The sequence below is a fragment of the Haematobia irritans genome, chromosome 4 (assembly GCF_050003625.1).
Source record: "Haematobia irritans isolate KBUSLIRL chromosome 4, ASM5000362v1, whole genome shotgun sequence".
Classification (NCBI taxonomy): Eukaryota; Metazoa; Arthropoda; class Insecta; order Diptera; family Muscidae; genus Haematobia; species Haematobia irritans.
Window position 1 is genome coordinate 196312052 of NC_134400.1, and position 23014 is coordinate 196335065.

The 23014-nt window shown below is 32.7% G+C and overlaps 1 protein-coding gene and 1 long non-coding RNA gene across 7 annotated transcripts in view; both read right to left on the minus strand.

Annotated features, from left to right (window-relative positions):
- Window positions 1-562: 562 nt before the first annotated feature.
- On the minus strand, window positions 563-1863 carry LOC142235240 (uncharacterized). The gene is made up of 3 exons (XR_012721840.1): window positions 1554-1863; window positions 1125-1488; window positions 563-1060 (listed from the first exon to the last, which is right to left on the minus strand). It is a non-coding gene; the product is annotated as an uncharacterized LOC142235240 (long non-coding RNA).
- Window positions 1864-2768: 905 nt separating this feature from the next.
- Exn (Ephexin) overlaps window positions 2769-23014 on the minus strand; it is a 204063-nt gene continuing 183817 nt past the window's right edge. For 4 of the 6 annotated variants that reach the window (XM_075307890.1, XM_075307892.1, XM_075307891.1 and 1 more), the window contains 4 exons: window positions 13830-15275; window positions 9750-10765; window positions 9484-9688; window positions 2769-2995 (listed from right to left, as the gene is read on the minus strand). In XM_075307890.1, the coding sequence (XP_075164005.1) occupies window positions 2829-2995; window positions 9484-9688; window positions 9750-10765; window positions 13830-15275 (2834 nt within the window). In that variant the 3' untranslated portion in view covers window positions 2769-2828. Of the gene's footprint in view, window positions 2996-9483; window positions 9689-9749; window positions 10766-13829; window positions 15276-17723; window positions 18680-23014 lie in introns of those variants that run through there. The other 2 variants (XM_075307893.1, XM_075307894.1) reach the window with 2 other exon arrangements.

A 23014-nucleotide genomic window follows, 5' to 3' on the forward strand; every position in this document is an offset into this window, starting at 1 on the left:
TCCAAGTTTTTCTGGACGGATTGTCTGTGTTTGTAAAGAATCTTACAGTGTGGCCAATCGATACGAATTGTCGGCGATGACTAAATAATCGTTACTACAGCTTGTTAATGGGATCGATAACATATTTATCGATATTTTACTTACCTCCGACAATTCTTAGCGTTCGGCCACACTGTAAGTTTCTTTACAAATATTCCGTCCGGAAAAACTTATAATCTAAATGGTGCAAAAAGTATCCCAATAAACACAAACGTTTGAAAAATACTAAAATTCAATAATTTTTCAAACATTTTTTCAAAGGATTAGGGTAATATTCAAGTTGAGAAATTGTTGAGAAAATCGCGTTCTCAACAAAAAACAGACATTACCCTCAACAGTAAAATTCAACACAATAGCAATAATTTCTCAATTGTAATCCTCAAATTGAAATGCATCGCTACTCAATAATTTCTCAAACAGTTTTCAATGTGAGAAAAATAAAAAACTAGCATTGTTGCGAATACTTTCAAACCACAATTTGTATGAAAGTCAATCCTAGTTCTAACTGAAAGTCAATACTAAATTTCTAGGGATTTTGTAAATTTTATTATTTTTTCGTTAACAAATATAATAATCTTAAAAATAACATTAATAATATATGAAAATAATAATATTATACCAATCAAAATGTAATTATCTTATTAAACGTATTAATAAATAAAACTATGAATACAACTTTAAATATCTTAAACATTTTTACATGTATAATTCCATTTCCTCCATAATGTTGGTGTCATTAATATGCTGGCAATTTGAAATAATTACTATCGAGGAACTTGCTGGCTTGTGTGTTAGAATAGATTCCAGCAAGAGGAAATCACAAAATATCAAACTGATGACGGGATGTAAATTGATGTAATGCACATTTTCATCCAGAAGTTCTTGATATAGGAATTGTTGCACTTTGTTTTAATTGGTTGCACTTTGTAAGTTTTCTGAAAACTTTTCTTTGTTGTTTCCTTCATCGGTTTTTCATCGGCCAACATCTTCCAAGAATATACCATTCAATGATTTTAGTTTTCTGCAAAACAATCGAGTTTTGTGATTTCCATTATGTTTTCATTTCACTTTTTATTTTGACTTACCAATTTGTATTTCTTCCAACTGACCAGGTACTTCGTGATTTCCTCAAGAACGTTGGTATTACAAAATTGTTGTTATTAAAATACTGGCAATTTTCAGGAACTTGATGGCCAGATAATTGGAATAAATTTCTAGCAATATGAATTCACAAAATAACAAATTAAACCGATGATGCGATATAAATTAAACTATCGATGTGATGCGAATTATCATCCAGTAGTTGTTGATATGGAAAAGCATAAATACCAAGTTTTTTTGGTTGCACTTTGATTTATGGAAACTTTCTCTTCTCGATAAGCCACTACCATTTTTCATCGGCCAGCCTCTTAATGTGTCCAAGAATCAGCATCCAAATATTTTAGTTGTCTGCAAAGAGATTTGAGTTTAGTGACTTCCTTCAAGTTTTCATTTCGTGTTTTAGTTTTACTAACCAATTATTATAAGCAATTTCAATTGATTATTAAAAAATTTCCACATTTTTATATTTCTTCCACGAACTTTGTTGTCCAAAGTAGTAAAAACCATGTGGTTTTTTCGTTGCATTTCAGGGTAGTGTTTTGTCAAAGTTTTCTCCAATTATCTTCAACACATTTTCAAAGTTTTCGTCAACATTTTGCCAAATTGGTTGCAATTCGCAAACAATTTGAAGATGAATTGAAGATGAGCTTTTTCAAGTCAAGTTGAATTTATGTTGAAAATGATATTTACCCTCAAACTGAAGAGGTGTTGCATTTGAAAAACGCTCATCCTGTGTTTATTGGGATGTTGTCTCTTTTCAGCAAACAGTAAACCGAAGTATAAAAATTCTATATTATTTTGGATATCGTGTTATATATTTCATATTTATTTTATAACCATTTCGGACTAAATTTAATATTTATATAATTCATAATATTGACATTGCTCGTTTTTAATACAAAGCTACTAAATACATCTCTATACACAAAACATAGTAAAAAAAATGAGAAGATTACTACTATTAAAACCCTATTGTTAGTTGTCTATTTAATATCTATGATACACCATATATATATCATTTATATGTTTATTGTAATCCTTTGAACAGAAATTTTAAGCTATTGACTAAAAAGACATATGTGATATAATCCCTTAAAATATATGAATTAATGATATTATTTAATATAATCGTAAATTTTGATATCACATGTTCCTACATAAATATAAATATATAAACAAATAATAGAAAATACTATAGTATTGCAAACAAACACATATTACGTAATGATAATATTAATAATAAAGATATTATATATTAAATATATTTAATTTTGGTTTATTTATAAGGTTAAAAATAATTTTGAGTCTTATACAAACTTACTTTAATTTATACAATTTACACTTGCAACTATTAGAACCCTGTACTCGACCCTAGTAGATATTACTTGTGAATTTCGATCGTGTGTTGACAGTGTTATCTTGCGTTGCATAATAGGGAGATTAAATAAACAATATCAAATGTATCTCAAGCATCTAACTAGGAAAAGCATATCATTGTTATCGACTCTATAAATTTTATTGCAGATAAGTTGTTATCGACTCTTTCTATTTTCCGATAAATGGCGATATCAGTAATTCATCATAAGATCTACATACAGAAGTTTATAGATTAGATATTTTTTTCTAAATTACAATTTAGAGATTTCGACCCATGCGGTTTTTGTATACCACATCGTTTTCATCCTGGATCATTTATTCCGTTTTTGTGACTCAAGATATGTGGCGGTAAATGTAAGCAGACGATGCCTTAATTTTAGATTACGAGCACGTACATGAGCTGAATTCACTTCCTCTGTATAGCTTCCGGGGAACCAACCAACAGCACCATCACGTATACGCTCGCCTTTATACCAACCTAGAAAAAAAAGATAAATGGAGAATGTGTTGATCTATTTCAATAATATCTTATGGGAATGGGAACATTCAATGCTGTATTATGTTCAATTATCGACAGTTCACTGATTAAAGCTCGGAAAAGAAAATATTCATATCCAGAAATATAGAAATATGGCAAGTGACTTTTTGCAGAATATGTAAAATTTTTCCCATTAAAAGTCGGTAATGCGCTTTACGGACTATCAGTTATACCGGACGGAATGTCGGTGTTTGTAACGAATCTTACAGTGTGTCGGATCGATACGACTTGTCGGCGATGACTAAATAATCGGTAAATGTGTTATCGATCCCTTAAACATGCAGTAGTATCGATAATGCCTTCGGACTTAACTTATAATGTGCACGATATATGGGATATGTTCGACACGAGCACTGTCGTCCGGAATAAGTGATAGTCTGTAAAGCGCATAATTGAGTGAGAAATTCATTGCTTATTTGCTCGTAGTTGTCGATTTATGAGTTTTGCTTAAATTCCAAAAGTATTATACGCCGTTCATATTATCAGTTTATCCGTGCAATAATTTATCGATTTTTTACTTATCGACGAAAATTCTTAGCATTTCACCACACTGTATTGCGTCGTTCTACTACCTTTTTATCCATACGGTAATGCCCATATTCAACTTTTCGAGATATATCCTGCCACGCCAAAATTTACGTTTGACGTAATAACATAATCGATACTGCAGCTTCGTAATGTGATCGATAACACTTTTAACGATTGTTTACTTATCACCTAAAATTCTTAGCATTTGGTCACACTGTAGTACATCGTTCAATTATAAATTTATCCACACTATAATGCCACCTATGGGTGTTATAACCATACTGATAGGCGGTGTGTTTCTCATTGGAACCACGGTTGCCACAGTTGGTAGAATTCTACCAAAAAATGGGAGATTTTGTACTGTTTGGTAGACTGGTAGAATTCTTGAGATTTTGGTAAATTTTACCTCCGCCCGAGAGGTAATTCACAAATTTTCTATAGAATTTTCACAAAATTTTCTATGGAAATCAAATTTTGATAAAATTTTCTATGGAAGTAACATTTTGATAAAATTTTCTATAGAAATAACATTTAAACACAATTTCTATAGAATTAAATTTAAAAATTCTATACCAATAATATTTTAACAAAATTTTTCTATACAAATAAAATTTTGACAAAATTTTCTATAGAAATAAAATTTTGACATTTTCTATATAAATAAAATTTTGACAAAATTTTCTATAGAAATAAAATTTTGACAAAATTTTCTATTGAAATAAAATTTTGACAAAATTTTCTATTGAAATAAAATTTTGACAAAATTTTCTATAGAAATAAAATTTTGACAAAATTTTCTATAGAAATAAAATTTTGACAAAATTTTCTATATAAATAAAATTTTGACAAAATTTTCTATAGAAATAAAATTTTGACAAAATTTTCTATAGAAATAAAATTTTGATAAAATTCTCTATAAAAATAAAATGTTGACAAAATTTTATGGATATTAGAAATAAAATTTTGAAAAATTTTCTATAGAAATAAAATTTCGACAAAATTTTCTATTGAAATAAAATTTTGACCAAATTTTTTATAGAAATAAAATTATGACAAAATTGTCTATAGAAATAAAATTTTGATAAAATGTTCTATAGCAATAAAAATTTTGTAAAGTCCTTAACATTTCGTTTATATAGAAGTATTATGTGAACGGCGCATTATGCGCCTTGCAGACTATAAGTTTACTCGGACGACAGTGGTCGTGTCGTACATATCCCATATATTAGCCACATTATAAGTTAAGTCTGAAGGCATAATCGATACTGCTGCATGTTTATGGGATCGATAACACATTTACCGATTATATAGTCATCAACGAATTGTCGTATCGATTGGACACACTGTAAGATTTTTTACAAACACAGACATTCCGTCCGACAAACCTTATAATCTGTAAGCCGCATTATAGAGAAAATGTAATGATCGATAATACCGTCACATTTCGCTAGTAAAAATAGGTATGCATTTCTCATGGGCAGTAAAATGTTCGCCAGATGTTTTATTATACCCTCCACCATAGGATGGGAGGTATATTAACTTTGTCATTCTGTTTGTAACACATGGAAATATTGCTTAAGACCCCATAAAGTATATATATTCTGGGTCGTGGTGAAATTCTGAGTCGATCTAAGCATGTCCGTCCGTCTGTTGAAATCACGCTAACTTCCGAACGAAACAAGCTATCAACTTGAAACTTGGCACAAGCAATTGTTATTGATGTAGGTCGGATGGTATTGCAAATGGGCCATATCGGTCCACTTTTACGTATAGCCCCCATATAAACGGACCCTCAGATTTGGCTTGCGGAGCCTCTATATCGGTCCATAATTATATATAGTCCCCATATAAACCGATCACCCGAATTGGCTTTCGGAGCCTCTAAGAGAACCAAATTTCATGCGATCCGGCTGAAATTTGGTACATAGTGTTAGTATATGGTCTCTAACAACCATACAAAAATTGGTTCACATCGGTCCATAATTATATATAGCCCCCATATAAACTGATCCCCCGATTTGGCTTGCGGAGCCTCTAAGAGAAGCAAATTTCATCCAATCCGGCTGAAATTTGGTACATGGTGTTGGTATATATTCTCTAATGACCATGCAAAAATTGGTCCACATCGGCCCATAATTATATATAGCCCCCATATAAACCGATCTCCCGATTTGGCTTGCGGAGCCTCTAAGAGAAGCAAATTTCATCCGATCCGGCTGAAATTTGGTACATGGTGTTGGTATATGTTCTCTTATGACCATGCAAAAATTGGTCCACATCGGTCCATAATTATATATAGCCCCCATATAAACCGATCCCCAGATTTGACCTCCGGAGCCTCTTAGAGGAGCAAAAGTCATCCGATCCGATTGAAATTTGGTACGTGGTGTTAGTATATGGTGTCTAACAACCATGCAAGAATTGGTCCATATCGGTCCATAATTATATATAGCCCCCATATAAATCGATCCCCTGATTTGTCCTCCGGAGCTTCTTGGAGGAGCAAAATTCATCCGATACGGTTGAAATTTGGAACATGGTGTTAGAATGTGGTCTCTAAGAAACACGCAAGAATTGGTCCATATCTGTCCATAATTATAAATAGCCCCCATATAAACCCATCCCCAGATTTGATCTCCGGAGCCTCTTGGAGGAGCAAAATTCGTCCGATCCGGTTGAAATTTGCAACGTGGTTTTAGTATAAGGCCGCTAATAACCATGCCAAAATTGGTCCATATCGGTCTATAGTTATTTATAGCCGATCCCCAATCACACAAAAATTGGTCCATATCGGTTCATAATCATGGTTGCTACTCGAGCCAAAAATAATCTACCAAAATTTTATTTCTATAGAAAATTTTGTCAAAATTTTATTTCTATAGAAATTTTTTGTCCAAATTTTATTTCTATAGAAATTTTTTTTCCAAATTTTATTTCTATAGAATTTTTTTCCAAATTTTATTTCTATAGAAAATGTTGTCAAAATTTTATTTTGTCAAAATTTTATTTCTATAGAAACTTTAAACTTAATTATATACGTATTTTATCGGCCTTTTGTAGTTTAATATATACCACGTATGGACTATGTGGTATATATTACGGTGTTAGGAAATTTTAAGATACCTTGCCATCGGCAAGTGTTACCGTAACCCAAGTAATTCGATTGCGGATGACAGTCTTCAGTAGAAGTTTCTACGCAATCCATGGTGGAGGGTACATAAGCTTCGGCCTGGCCGAACTTACGGCCGTATATACTTGTTATTTATTAATTTTGTCCATAAGAAATGCAATGCTATTTTTGCCAGCGTAATTCCGACCGATTATTTACATTTTATCCCATAATGAGCCGTTCGCAAGTATATTTGGGGAATTTGTAGAAAACACTTGGCAACACTGATGTAAATCAATAGGAGAATTTTTTATAGAAATAAAATTATGACAAAATTGTCTATAGAAATAAAATTTTGATAAAATGTTCTATAGCAATAAAAATTTTGTAAAGTCCTCAACATTTCGTTTATATAGAAGTATTATGTGAACGGCGCATTATGCGCCTTGCAGACTATAAGTTTACTCGGACGACAGTGGTCGTGTCGTACATATCCCATATATTAGCCACATTATAAGTTAAGTCTGAAGGCATAATCGATACTGCTGCATGTTTATGGGATCGATAACACATTTACCGATTATATAGTCATCAACGAATTGTCGTATCGATTGGACACACTGTAAGATTTTTTACAAACACAGACATTCCGTCCGACAAACCTTATAATCTGTAAGCCGCATTATAGAGAAAATGTAATGATCGATAATACCGTCACATTTCGCTAGTAAAAATAGGTATGCATTTCTCATGGGCAGTAAAATGTTCGCCAGATGTTTTATTATACCCTCCACCATAGGATGGGAGGTATATTAACTTTGTCATTCTGTTTGTAACACATGGAAATATTGCTTAAGACCCCATAAAGTATATATATTCTGGGTCGTGGTGAAATTCTGAGTCGATCTAAGCATGTCCGTCCGTCTGTTGAAATCACGCTAACTTCCGAACGAAACAAGCTATCAACTTGAAACTTGGCACAAGCAATTGTTATTGATGTAGGTCGGATGGTATTGCAAATGGGCCATATCGGTCCACTTTTACGTATAGCCCCCATATAAACGGACCCTCAGATTTGGCTTGCGGAGCCTCTATATCGGTCCATAATTATATATAGTCCCCATATAAACCGATCACCCGAATTGGCTTTCGGAGCCTCTAAGAGAACCAAATTTCATGCGATCCGGCTGAAATTTGGTACATAGTGTTAGTATATGGTCTCTAACAACCATACAAAAATTGGTTCACATCGGTCCATAATTATATATAGCCCCCATATAAACTGATCCCCCGATTTGGCTTGCGGAGCCTCTAAGAGAAGCAAATTTCATCCAATCCGGCTGAAATTTGGTACATGGTGTTGGTATATATTCTCTAATGACCATGCAAAAATTGGTCCACATCGGCCCATAATTATATATAGCCCCCATATAAACCGATCTCCCGATTTGGCTTGCGGAGCCTCTAAGAGAAGCAAATTTCATCCGATCCGGCTGAAATTTGGTACATGGTGTTGGTATATGTTCTCTTATGACCATGCAAAAATTGGTCCACATCGGTCCATAATTATATATAGCCCCCATATAAACCGATCCCCAGATTTGACCTCCGGAGCCTCTTAGAGGAGCAAAAGTCATCCGATCCGATTGAAATTTGGTACGTGGTGTTAGTATATGGTGTCTAACAACCATGCAAGAATTGGTCCATATCGGTCCATAATTATATATAGCCCCCATATAAATCGATCCCCTGATTTGTCCTCCGGAGCTTCTTGGAGGAGCAAAATTCATCCGATACGGTTGAAATTTGGAACATGGTGTTAGAATGTGGTCTCTAAGAAACACGCAAGAATTGGTCCATATCTGTCCATAATTATAAATAGCCCCCATATAAACCCATCCCCAGATTTGATCTCCGGAGCCTCTTGGAGGAGCAAAATTCGTCCGATCCGGTTGAAATTTGCAACGTGGTTTTAGTATAAGGCCGCTAATAACCATGCCAAAATTGGTCCATATCGGTCTATAGTTATTTATAGCCGATCCCCAATCACACAAAAATTGGTCCATATCGGTTCATAATCATGGTTGCTACTCGAGCCAAAAATAATCTACCAAAATTTTATTTCTATAGAAAATTTTGTCAAAATTTTATTTCTATAGAAATTTTTTGTCCAAATTTTATTTCTATAGAAATTTTTTTTCCAAATTTTATTTCTATAGAATTTTTTTCCAAATTTTATTTCTATAGAAAATGTTGTCAAAATTTTATTTTGTCAAAATTTTATTTCTATAGAAACTTTAAACTTAATTATATACGTATTTTATCGGCCTTTTGTAGTTTAATATATACCACGTATGGACTATGTGGTATATATTACGGTGTTAGGAAATTTTAAGATACCTTGCCATCGGCAAGTGTTACCGTAACCCAAGTAATTCGATTGCGGATGACAGTCTTCAGTAGAAGTTTCTACGCAATCCATGGTGGAGGGTACATAAGCTTCGGCCTGGCCGAACTTACGGCCGTATATACTTGTTATTTATTAATTTTGTCCATAAGAAATGCAATGCTATTTTTGCCAGCGTAATTCCGACCGATTATTTACATTTTATCCCATAATGAGCCGTTCGCAAGTATATTTGGGGAATTTGTAGAAAACACTTGGCAACACTGATGTAAATCAATAGGAGTTGCCATGTGGTTTCCTCACCGTTAGGGAAATCGATTTAGCCATTTTTCCGGGAGACGAATGTGAAGATCAAAATCAGAGACCAATTCAGGTATTACTTACCATCAGGTAATTTTCTGGTAACATTAACCACATCTCCCACTTCGAGATTTAGACCATCTGGCTCATTGTTTTCGTAGGAATGTTTTGCTATAACCTGTGGACAATCCCATTGCTCGTATAATTTCTCACCAGGCGTCTCAGATTCTGGGGGACACATGGCCTGTAGCCATCTTTCCTGTTCGGATACTGAAGGACATGATAGGAGCTAAAAAAAAGAAAATGGACATTAACGAATTGCTTTTTTGTTTAGGAATGCAATTGCTCACCAATTCATTGGTTTTACGTTGATGATTCTCCAGCAGAGTCATTAGTATTAGATTCTTACTAGTTTGACTATTCAAATCTTTGGTTGGAACTTGTGGCAGTACATCACCTGATGTTATTGTCAACATATTGCGTGGACAATAGTCAAAGACCGAAAACTTTTCCTCACCCTTGCGCTTTGTCAATACCAAAAGATCCGAGAAGAGGAAAGCATAGATGGTCACTTTACTAAACTTTTTGCCAAATGTCAATTTGGCATCATCTCCACGCCAAATCAAATGTGTAAACTCTCCCTTCTTTACCAAGAAGCGGGGTTTAGTACCGGGAGCCAATACACCGGCTGGAGCAATGGCAAGTGGTCGTATCACGGATGGATTGAATTCCAATTGTCTCGAGATCTTCTCAATCTCATAGGCCTGTTCGCTTTTCGTGGCTGCATCATTGCATTGGGCGACAATTTTATTCATAATGGCCAAACACATTTTCCAATTCTCATATTCATCATCATTGGGATGACATTTACTGAACACTGCATCGATTAGCAGAGGCAAACGAGTGATTCTTTGCATGGGCAACATTAAAAACGAATGAAGTATGAGACCACAACAATCGGGACTTTTTTCCAATAATTCTAGATTTTGGGCAAATAAACTCTTGCTCGCTCTTAAATGCTTCAGAGTGCGATCCATTCGTCCTTGGTGTTCACAGAATCCCACATAAACATGGAAATATTTTTCCGCTATGGCATATATACGTTTGCTAAGACCAATTAACATTATATTATCCTGCCAGCAGGATTCCAATTCAGAGAGTAAACGTTCCGAACAATCATGTACAGGAATTATGTGGGCAAACAAAGCTTTGCGATCTCGAGAATTGACTATATTCGTATCACGGAACATTGGATGATTCATGTAATGATTACGCAAGAGATTCAAGGATTTCAAGTAGCTGGCCTCTGAAGTGATAATCTCAAATTTGGCCTCCATTAAAGCTCGTTCACGGGGTGTTAGAGTAGCTAGGGAGAGAGCGAAAGAAAAAATGTGTTGCGTAATGTTTAAGTGGTCAATGAAATCAGGAATAGAAAACTATGGGAGAGAGTGTCAAAGAATTGTTTTGCAAGTTACAAAAAATGCTACTACCGCGTCCATAATCTGAAAATTGTGAGAACTACATCTAAGTTTATATTTTCGAAGAACACTGTCTCTATTCCCCAACGAGATTTGCACTACTCACGGCCTCCTCTTGCCTTTATGGAGCAGACCCTTATCACGTTGCAGAAGAGCCCTCCTTCTGTTCGGAGTATTTTGGTGGTGGTTGCGAGAGGGCCTTGAATTATGAATGAGACACCCTTTGGCCACCCCACCAACAATTTTGGTTCCGTAGGACCTGGATTAACTCTACTCAGATGACATTAGGTGGTAGTTGACAATTAGGTTTTCCGGTTCCTATGTATGCTGTTCAGATCTATGCGGTATGCCGCGTAATCTGGACGCTATCTCTACTAACTCTGTACTCCGTGCTATAGATCGTGTAGAGACCCTGGATTTCAAGGGAGATGGATCAACCTTTCATTCCCGACAATTAAGATCGTTCCTACCTCTCCTCGGAGATGGCTTTCTGACATCGAATCAGTAGGAATCACGGTGGCACTTTTTAGTTACGTCTTCTCACTGGAAGAGTCGTCACCTCCATGTTAAGTAGATCCAAGGAAGTTCTGCTGATACATTTCTGAGGACATCGTTCTTTTAGCTTGTATGCAATTTCTGGGCATCGAATGTATCCAGTAGCACTCGATGTGACAATTTTTAGTTACATCTCAGGACAAGAAGAATCTTCACCTCCACATAAAATAGATTCAAGGAAGTTCTGCTGAGACATTCTCTCCCATTTCTTAGGGCAGCGTTATGTTACGAAGATGGGATCAACCTTTCCTTCGTGGCAATTGACATCGTTCCTAACTCTCCCCGTATATACCTTTCTGATATCGAAGATATTCAATAGCAACCGACGTGACATGTTTTAGTTACGCCTTTGGACAGGAAGAATCTTAACCTCCACATAAAATAGATTCAAGGAAGTTCTACTGAGATATTCCTTCGTATTTTTGAGAGCAGCGTTGTTATAGCTCAGTATGCTATGCAATTTCAGGGAATGAACCTCTCATTCTTGACAACTAAAATCGTTCTTAATTCTCCCCGGATATACCTTTCTGACATCGAAGGCATCCAGTAGCAACCGATGTGAAAACTTTTAGTTACGTCTTCGGAGAGGAAGATTCTTCATCTCCACATAATATAGATTCAAGAAAGTTCTGCTGAGACATTCTCTCTCATTTCCGAGAGCAGCATTCCTATAGCTCTGTTTGTTATACAATTTCAGGGGAGATAAATGGACCTGCCATTATTGACAATTCAGATCGATCCTGACTCTGTTCGAGGATGCCTTTCTGACATTGAAGTTTACCAGCAAAAATCGATTAGATCATTTTTAGTTACGTCTTAGCAATGGAAGAATCTTCACCTCCACATAAACTAGGAGAGTTCTACTCAAAAATTTTCTCTCTCATTTCTGGGGACAGCGTTCATATTAGCTCTGTATGTTATACAGCTGATTATCTCTTGTCTTTTGAGCCCACCCTAAGGCTGAACTGGCATCGCAATTGACTTATAAGGTTTCTTTGCCCGCACTCTAGATTTTGTCGGAAAGCAACTTAAGGACCTAGTACCTATCCGGAAGCTTATTGTAGTGAGGAAAGCGAATGAATTTTCGTGTTTGTCTCGATCTTTACGTTTATAAGCCTTCATTTGCCAATGTAGTGAACTGAGTGGCTGAAGGATTTGCTGCCTGTTATTCCACAAATTCTGGCACTGAAGTAACGGCAAATACCAGGAAGGTCGGTATTTAAGCGGTTGCAAATGTTATCAAGAAGAGATCTTGATTCATGTCTTCCGAGATACAATCACAGCACCGGATGGAGCGTGTGGTAAAAATCAAACGTAGAGGATAAACAGTGCCCTAGAAATTATCCCGTCTGTGGTGCATGCCTGCCTTGTATACAAAGGGTTATAGGTTCAAGGCCAGTTTTGACCGAACAACAACAAGTTTTTCAGCGGTGGATTATCCACTTTCAGTGGATTATCCCACCTCAGTAATGCTGGTGACATTTCTGAGGGTTTCAAAGCTTCTCTAAGAGGTTTCACTGCAATGTGGAACGCCGTTCTGACTCGGCTATAAAAAGGAGGTCCCTTGTCATTGAGCTTAACATGGAATCGGGCAGCACTCAGTGATAAGAGAGAAGTTCACCAATGTGGTATCACAATGGACTGAATAGTCTAAGTGATACATCGGGCTGCCACCTAACCTAACCTACCCACTCTCAGTAATGCTGTTGACATTTTTAAGTGTTTCAAAGCTTCTATAAGAGGTTTCACCGTAATGTGAAGCGGCGGACTCGGGCATAAAAAGGAGGTCCCTTTTCATTGAGCAAAACATGGAATCGGGCAGCACTCAGTGATAAGAGAGACGTTCACCACTGTGAAATAACAATCTGAGTCTAAGTGAGTCTGAAATAACGCGCTGCCACTATACCTCACCTTTCCCGTCTTGGAGATCTCAGTGAGGAGACTTCACTCCTCCATTGACCTCGGAAACACGCAACGGGCATTTAAAGACAAATTAAGGAATCTTATGTGTATTTCTTCGTCGCGTTACAACTCTGGAGGTGCTCAAAAAACTGTCGGTTGGAAAACCTTACGCATCTCTTGGAATCAGTAAAAGTTATGCCACAAAAAGTGATTGGAATCTCCTCATCCCTTGCCTCGGAATATCCCTACCCATTTTATAGATCTCGGGTTTTAAGAATAATACCACAGAATAAATGAAGAGTCTGGTGAAGTACTCAACTCTCGGTATGCCCATATGCGTGAACATCATATGCGGGTATGAGAAATTCCACTGATTTTCTCTTTGAGCCCGTTACATTTGAATTGAAAGAAGGTTATATTTTCGGACTTGGTACAACTTCTTCTCCGTGTACTAAATACTTATTGAAATAATTGGAAACACCTCAAAATACTTACGCAATATCATCGAGTTAATGACTTCGGGTATTTGACACCACAATGTTCTCTCAGGTCCACTTTTGGGCTCGACCAATTGTAAGGCGGTAGGTCTGGATGATTTTCGATTGTTATCTTGGCCTTCACTTTGCATACTTCTACGACGTTCACCAATTTCTTCATAACCATCTGTTGAGCTCTCATCTTGCATATCTCTCGATATGGCTTCCAGTTTGGCAGCACTGTAGATTTGGTACAAAGGCTCATTACTAAAGAGACCATGAGCCATTTCATCAGCAGGACTGGCTTCGTTACTGGTTGAGACACCTGAACTGCCACTGGAACTGGCTACGGATATACCACTGGTCTGATAGAGACCAGCTTCTTCATACCATGAGGTTCCATTGCTATTGTTGTTCATGCCATCAGTGGTGCCATTCAATAGCTGGGCATCGTCATTCACTAGATTGGTGGTTCCATTCTTAAAGACTCCACACTCAGCATACCAGGATGTATTGCTTTGGCGTTTTCCATTTCCATTGTTGTCGGGCGGAGGAGGAGGTGGTTCAATGGGTCTTATACCAATGGTCGTCCGTCTTCTTTGAGCATTGGCATTAGGTTTTGACTCCTTTTTCGCTTTACGTGCTGTCATATATTTCTGAGAATCTGGGGTGCTTGTGGCTGCCATGGCGGATCCATTAGATGGTGGTACTTTTTCTGAGAAACCTGAATCCATTTGTCCATTAATATCATCTTGCTGATGCTGAGGTTCCTCCACATAGAATGTACTACGGGTTGGCGTAAGAGTACTCAATTGTTTATTATCGAAACCCACCAAGCTCTTGCGTATGCGGTGCCGTAAACTCTTAGTCGCCTTGGACTTACGCGGTGTAGTTGCAGTGTTCAGTTGCTCCGCCTTGGTTATATTCGATTGAGCCATTATTAGATTCTTCTCTGACGTACTTAATTCTTTGGTCTGTGCAACTTGTAGCGAGGACGTTGATTTCGATTGATCACCATTGACGCTACCATTCGCCCCTAGAACACTCGTATTCACATAGAATTGAGAACTGTTATCTGCGTCCGGTATCTTTTGCTGACTTCCTCCGAATTTAGAATTTTGAGGTGATTTTTTCGCTAGGAAATTTTTGAATTTCTTCACAAAGGAGTACATTTGATTTGATGTTGCTGGAGGTTCGGGTAACTTTGAAGTTCGTATATCTACACCGCTATCATTGTGGGCCTGATGTTCGTGCTCGTAGTAGTCATCGGTATCAGAATCGAAAGAATCATCGGAGATTTCTTGACCCAAGGCATGGGCAGAGTATGAGATTGGTTTACCACGCTTCGAAATGCGAACCATATTTTGATTACGCTGTAAGCTTCCGCCACGTTCCTGCAATGCCAGCGAATGGCGTTTACCGAGAGATCCTGGAGAAAGTTGTTCATAATGATGATCGGGATCGTCTGAAATTATAAAAGTGAAGAATTAATTTTCAAGTGTGTGTTTTAAGCAAAAGTTTGCTGAGACCAAGTGTTCCAGAAATATGAAAATTGAATATTTTTAACATTATAAAATGTTAACATCTTAGCTAAATTGAAGTTTTCCTATAGAAAACCTTATTCAGCTTAGCTGAAATAATGTTTTCCTATAGATAACTTAATTGAGCTTGGTCGAAATAAAGTATTCTTATAGAAAATCTGATTGGATTTAATTCTTCCTATCGAAAAACAAAAGTTTCCCAATTAAACCTAGCTGAATTGATGTTTTCGTATAGAAAACCCAAATTCAGCATGTGTTAATGACAGTTTTCCTATAGAAAACATAATTCAGCATTGCTGAATTGAAGGTTTCATTGGGAAAACTTTATTCAGCCTGGCTAATTTAAAGTTTTCTTATATAAACACTTATTTAGCCGGCCTGAATTAAAGTTTTTCTATTGAAAATCTAGCTAAGCTTCGCTGAAATGAAGGGTTCCTATAGAAAAGCCAATTCAGCTGGGCTGAATTATAGTCTTTCCATATAAAACCTATTTCAGCCAGGTTAAATTAAAGTTTTCCTGCAGAAAAACTAATTCTACATTGCTGAATTAAAGTTTTCCAATAAAGAACCTAAATCAGCCCGGCTGAATTAAAGTTTTCCTATGGAGAACCTAATTCAGCCCGGCTGAATTAAAGATTTTCGATATGAAACCAAATTCATCATGGGTGGGAGCCTTATCACAATGGACTGAATAGTCTAAGTGAGCCTGAATCTTAATCGGGCTGCCACTTTAACCTAACCTTTTATCTATGGGTGGGAGCCACCGTGGTGCAACGGTTAGCATGCCCGCCTTGCATACATAAGGTCGTGGGTTCAATTCCTGCTTCGACATTTGAGGGTTTCATTTCTGAGGGTTTCAAAGCTTCTCTAAGTGGTTTCACTGCAATGTGGAACGCCGTTCAGACTGGGCTATAAAAAGGAGGTCCCTTGTCATTGAGCTTAACATGGAATCGGGCAGCACTCAGTGATAAGGGGGAAGATCACCAATGTGGTATCACAATGGACTGAATAGTCTAAGTGAGCCTGATACATCGGGCTGCCACCTAACCTAACCTAACATGGGTGGAATAAAAATTTTCCTGCAGTAAACATAATTCAGCGCGGCTGAATTAAAGTTTTCCCATAGAAAACCTAATTCGGCAAGGCTGAAATAAAATATTTCTATAGAAAACCTAATTCAGCAAGGTTGATTTAAAATTTTCTTATAGAACCCCGAATTCAGTCAGGCTGAATTAAAGTTTTCTTATAGAAAACCTAATTCAGCATAGCTGAATTAAAGTTTTCTTATAGAAAACCTAATTCAGCATGGCTGAATTAAAGTTTTCTCATAGAAAACCTAATTCAGCATGGCTGAATTAAAGTTTTTTTATAGAAAATCTGTAGAAAGCATAATTCAGAATGGGTAAATTATATTTTTTAATGTAAAACTTAATTAATCCAGGCTGAATTAAAATTTTGCTATAAAAAAATCAAAATAAACCAGGATAAATTATAGTTTTCTTATAGAAAACTTAATTCGGCTTGGCTGAATTAAAGTTTTCCTAATTCAGCATGGTGAAATAAAGTTTTCCTTAAGAATTTTGCCTGGCTGAATTAAAGTTTTCCTCTGGAAACTCTAATACAGCCAAGCTGAATTAAAGTTTCACTATAGAAAACCCAATTTCGCTCGGTTGAATTGAAGTTTTCCTTTCGAAATCCTTATTCAACTTGGCTGAATTAAAGTTTTCCTATAGAAAACCTAATTCAGCAAGGCTGAAATGAAGTTTTCCTATAGAAGACCTAATTCAGCTAGGCTCAGTTATAGTTTTCACATATAAAACCTATTTCAGCATGGCTAAATTATAGTTTTCCCATATAAAACATATTTCAGCCTGGCTGAATTTAACTTTCCTTACAGAATACCTAATTAAGCAAGGCTGAAGTAAAGTTTTTATCTAGAAAACCTAATTCAGCTTGGCTGAATAAAAGATTTTCTCGAGAAAACCTTATTCAGCCAGCCTGAATTACAGTTTTCCCTTGCTGAGTTATAGTTTTCACATTCAAAACCTATTTCAACATGGCTAAATCATAGTTTTCCCATATAAAACATATTTCAGCCTGGCTGAATTAAAGTTTTTCTCTAGAAAAGCTAATTCAGCCTGGCTGAATTCAAATTTCCTTACAGAATACCTAATCCAGCAAGGCTGAATTAAAGATTTTCTCCAGAAAACCTAATTCAGCCTGGCTGAATTAAAGTTTTCTCTGGCTATAGAAAATCTAACTCACCCTGGCTGAATTTCAGATAAGATAAGATAATCAGCTTCAGAATTAAAGGTAAGACAATCGTTTTTGCCTTCGAAATATATTCTCTTTATAATTAATTCTGTACAAACCTACAAAAGTGCTCATCACTTTACTTTCACGTGTCTCATCCTCTACTTCGGCGATTGTGGCACAAATAAAAGTTAGGTGTACCCGTTGAGGTCGTTTGGCGCAATATTTCTCAATTCTTTGTTGTTGAGATGCTCCTCCAGCGATTCTTTCTTTTAATTCCTCCATGCAGGTATTCTGATAGACGGGCTCCATTGTAGAGATTTGCGACGTTGTATCACCATTGCAACAATCACCTTCCTTGATCTCAGCATTGAGATAGACACAACTGGAAGGACATGTTATTGATACTTCGCCAACGGCTCGAGGTCGCCTTTTACGTGGCAATGTTCGTAGAGTATTCGATGAAAATGATGAGGATTGAGATGCTGTAGATGATATTGGCGTTGTTATGGTAGTTCTGGCAGAGGCACTAGCCATTGCTTCTGGATGCTGGAGTAAAGTTAAAATGTGGATGGTTTGGGCACATGAGCTACATTGCTTAGGGTGGTACACAGGCATACTCTTCAGCTTGTGAAGATTGGGGTTTTTGTTCACTGGTGGTGATGTTATGGGCGATAAAAGTTTATTATTTTAAAACCATAAGCCTAGCCTGGCCCCCTTGTTGTCCATGAGTGACTCACTCATTCACTTTTTTTATTTTTATGGATGTTGTTGCTATTTTATTTATTTTTTAATATTTTATTGGCTTGTCCGTTTCTTTTAGATGGGCGCTTGTTTGTTTGTTTCGTGGTTTTCTTTATTTCATCAATTGATTACAATTAACTTGAACTGTGAGCTTATTTGTGGGTTACATTGTTTTTTCTTTTTGTTCTCTATTAACAATGCCTTGAAGCGATAATTTTGAAATGTTATAGAATGCCAAGAATTCTTTTCTTAATTACTGATTACAACATAGGGGCAGGCGGTTTTTGTTTTAAAGAATTTTCCGTTTATATATATAAATTGGGGTTAAAGTTATGTCTCCATTCCTTAGTATGTCAAAGAAACACCACTTTGATAACATTTATAGATAAAAGTGAATTTCCCCATTTGTGGTATTGTAATGGATTATCAGATAGCCTTAATATTTTTTATGGACACTTTCTTTTTGTGTTAATAAGGAAGATTAAGATGTGCGCAAAAATAAAGTTATTTCAAAATTTCCATTATTACTAAACATACTCGTAGCTATGTTAATTGGCCCATGGCTTTAACAGAGCTCTGTAGAGTACTTTGTACAGAGGCATTATACACACCACGGTTGCCATTCGAGCTTAAAATAATCTACTAAAATTTGGAGAAAATTTTAACTAACAAAAAAAAAAACTTAGTTTGTCAAAATTTTATTTCTATAGAAGAAAATTTTGTCAATTTTTTTTATAGAAAATTTTGTCAAACTTTTATTTCTATAGGAAATTTTTGTCAAAATTTATTTCTATAGAAAAGTATGTCAAAATTTTATTTCTATATAAAATTTTGTCAAAATTTTATTTCTATAGAAAACTTTGTCAAAATTTTATTTCTAGAGAAAATTTGCCAAAATTTTATTTTTAAAGAAAATTCTGTCAAAATTTTATTTCTATAGAAAATTTTGTCGAAATTTTATTTCTATAGAAAATTTTGTCGAAATTTTATTTCTATAGAAAATTTGTCAAAATTTTATTTCTATAGAAAAATTTTTCAAATTTTATTTCTATAGAAAATTTTGTCAAAATTTTATTTCTATAGAAAATGTTGTCCAAATATCATTTCTATAGAAAATTTTGTCAACATTTTATTTCTGTAGAAAATTTTGTCAAAATTTTATTTCTATAGAAAAATTTTTCAAATTTTATTTCTATAGAAAAATTTGTCAAAATTGTATTTCTATAGAAAATTTTGTCCAAATATTATTTCTAATATCCATAAAATTTTGTGAAAATTTAATTTCTTTAGAAAATTTTGTGAAAATGTTATATAATTAGAAAATTTTGTAAAAATGTTATTTCTTTAGAAAATTTTGTGAAAATGTTATTTCTATAGAAAATTTGGTTAAAATTTTATTTCTATAGAAAATTTTGTCCAAATTTTATTTCTAATATCCATAAAATTTTGCAAACATTTTTGTGTGAAAATTTTTTTTGTGAAATTTTATTTCTATAGAATTTTTGTCAAAATTTTATTTCTATAGAAAAATTTTTCAAATTTGATTTCTATAAAAAATTTTGTCAAAATTGTATTTCTATAGAAAATGTTGTCCAAATTTTATTTCTAATATCCATAAAATTTTGTGAAAATTTTATTTCTTTAGAAAATTTTGTCAAAATTTTATTTCTATAGAAAATTTTGTCAATTTTTTTTTCTGTAGAAAATTTTGTCAAAATTTTATTTCTATCGAAAGTATGGTCAAAACTGCATTTCTATAGAAAACTTTTTCAAAATTCTATTTATATAGAAAATTTTGTCAAAATTCTATTTCCTTAGAAAATTTTATCAAAATGCTATTTCTATAGAAAATTTTTGTGAAAATGTTATATCTATAGAAAATTGTGTCAAAATTGTATTTCTATAGAAAATTTTGTCCAAATTTTATTTCTAATATATATAAAATTTTGTGAAAATTTTATTTTTATAGAAAATTTTGTGAAAATTTTATTTCTATAGAAAATTTTGTCAAAATATTATTTCTATAGAAAATTTTGTCAAAATTTTGTTTCTATAGAAAATTTTCACAAATTTTTTTTTTCTATAGAATATTTTGTGAAAATTTTATTTCTATAGAAAATTTTGTCAAAATTTTATTTCTATAGGAAATTTTGTCCAAATTTTATTTCTAATATCTATAAAATTTTGTGAAAATTTTATTTTTATAGAAAATTTTGTGAAAATTTTATTTTTATAGAAAATTTTGTGAAAATTTTATTTTTATAGAAAATTTTGTCAAAATTTTATTTCTATAGAAAATTTTGTCAAAATATTATTTCTATAGAATATTTTGTCAATATTTTATTTCTATATAAAATTTTGTCAAAAATTTATTTCTTTAGAAAATTTTGTCAAAAATTTATTTCTATAGAAAATTTTGTCAAAATTTTATTTCAATAGAAAATTTTGTCAAAATGTTATTTCTGTAGAAAATTTTGTCCAAATATTATTTCTAATGTCCATCAAATTTTGTGAAAATTTTATTTCTTTAGAAAATTTTGTCAAAATTTTATTTATATAGAAAAAATTGTCAAAATTTTATTTCTATAGAAAATGTTGTCAAAATTTTATTTCTATAGAAAATTTTGTCAAAATTTTATTTCTATAGAAAATTTTGTCAAAATTTTATTTCTATCGAAAATATTGTCAAAACTGTATTTCTATAGAAAATTCTATTTATATAGAAAATTTTGTCAAATTTGAAATTCTGTAGAAAATTTCGTCAAAATTTTATTTCTTTAGAAAATTTTGTCAAAACAGTACTTCTATAGAAATTTTTTTCAAAATTCTATTTATATAGAAAATGTTGTCAAAATTTTATTTCTATAGAAAATTTTGTCAAAATTTTATTTCTATCGAAAATATTGTCAAAACTGTATTTCTATAGAAAATTCTATTTATATAGAAAATTTTGTCAAATTTGAAATTCTGTAGAAAATTTCGTCAAAATTTTATTTCTTTAGAAAATTTTGTCAAAACAGTACTTCTATAGAAAATTTTTTCAAAATTCTATTTATATAGAAAATTTTGTCAAAATTTTATTTCTATAGAAAATTTTGTCAAAACTTTATTTCTATAGAAAATTTTGTCAAAACTTTATTTCTATAGAAAATTTTGTTTCTATAAAAAATTTTGACAAAAATGTTATATAATAGAAATAACATTTTTGTCAAAATTTTTTATAGAAACAAAATTTTCTATAGAAATAAAGTTTTGACAAAATTTTCTATAGAAATAAAGTTTTGACAAAATTTTCTATAGAAATAAAATTTTGACAAAATTTTCTATATAAATAGAATTTTGACAAAATTTTCTATATAAATAGAATTTTGAAAAAATTTTCTATAGAAGTACTGTTTTGACAAAATTTTCTAAAGAAATAAAATTTTGACGAAATTTTCTACAGAATTTCAAATTTGACAAAATTTTCTATATAAATAGAATTTTCTATAGAAATACAGTTTTGACAATATTTTCGATAGAAATAAAATTTTGACAAAATTTTCTATAGAAATAAAATTTTGACAACATTTTCTATATAAATAGAATTTTGAAAAAATTTTCTATAGAAGTACTGTTTTGACAAAATTTTCTAAAGAAATAAAATTTTGAAATTTATATCAAAATTTTATTTCTATATAAAATTTTGTCAAAATTTTAAAAAATGTTGTCAAAATTTTATTTCTTTAGAAAATTTTGTCAAATTTTGTGAAAATTTTATATCTACAGAAAATTTTGTCAAAATTGTATTTCTATAGAAAATTTTGTCCAAGTTTTATTTCTAATATCCCTAAAATTTTTTGAAAATTTTGTGAAAAAGTTATTTTTATAGAAAATTTGGTTAAAATGTTATTTCTATAGAAAATTCGGTTAAAATTTTATTTCTATAGAAAATTTTGTCAAAGTTTTAGTTCTAATATCCATAACATTTTTGTAGAGAATTTTGTCAAAATTGCATTTCTATAGAAAATTTTGTCAAAATTTTTATTTCTATAGAAAATTTTGTCAAAATTTTATTTCTATAGAAAATTTTGTCAAAATTTTATTTCTATAGAAAATTTTTTCAAAATTCTATTTATATAGAAAATGTTGTTAAAATTTTATTTCTATAGAAAATTTTGTCAAAATTTTATTTCTATAGAAAATTTTGTCAAAATTTTATTTCTATCGAAAATATTGTCAAAACTGTATTTCTATAGAAAATTCTATTTATATAGAAAATTTTGTCAAAATTGAAATTCTGTAGAAAATTTCGTCAAAATTTTATTTCTTTAGAAAATTTTGTCAAAACGGTACTTCTATAGAAAATTTTGTCAAAATTCTATTTATATAGAAAATTTTGTCAAAATTTTATTTCTATAGAAAATTTTGTCAAAACTTTATTTCTATAGAAAATTATGTTTCTATAAAAAATGTTGACAAAAATGTTATTTCTATTATATTTTGTCAAAATTTTATTTCTATATAAAATTTTGTCAAAATTTTAAAAAATGTTGTCAAAATTTTATTTCTTTAGAAAATTTTGTCAAATTTTGTGAAAATTTTATATCTACAGAAAATTTTGTCAAAATTGTATTTCTATAGAAAATTTTGTCCAAATTTTATTTCTAATATCCATAAAATTTTT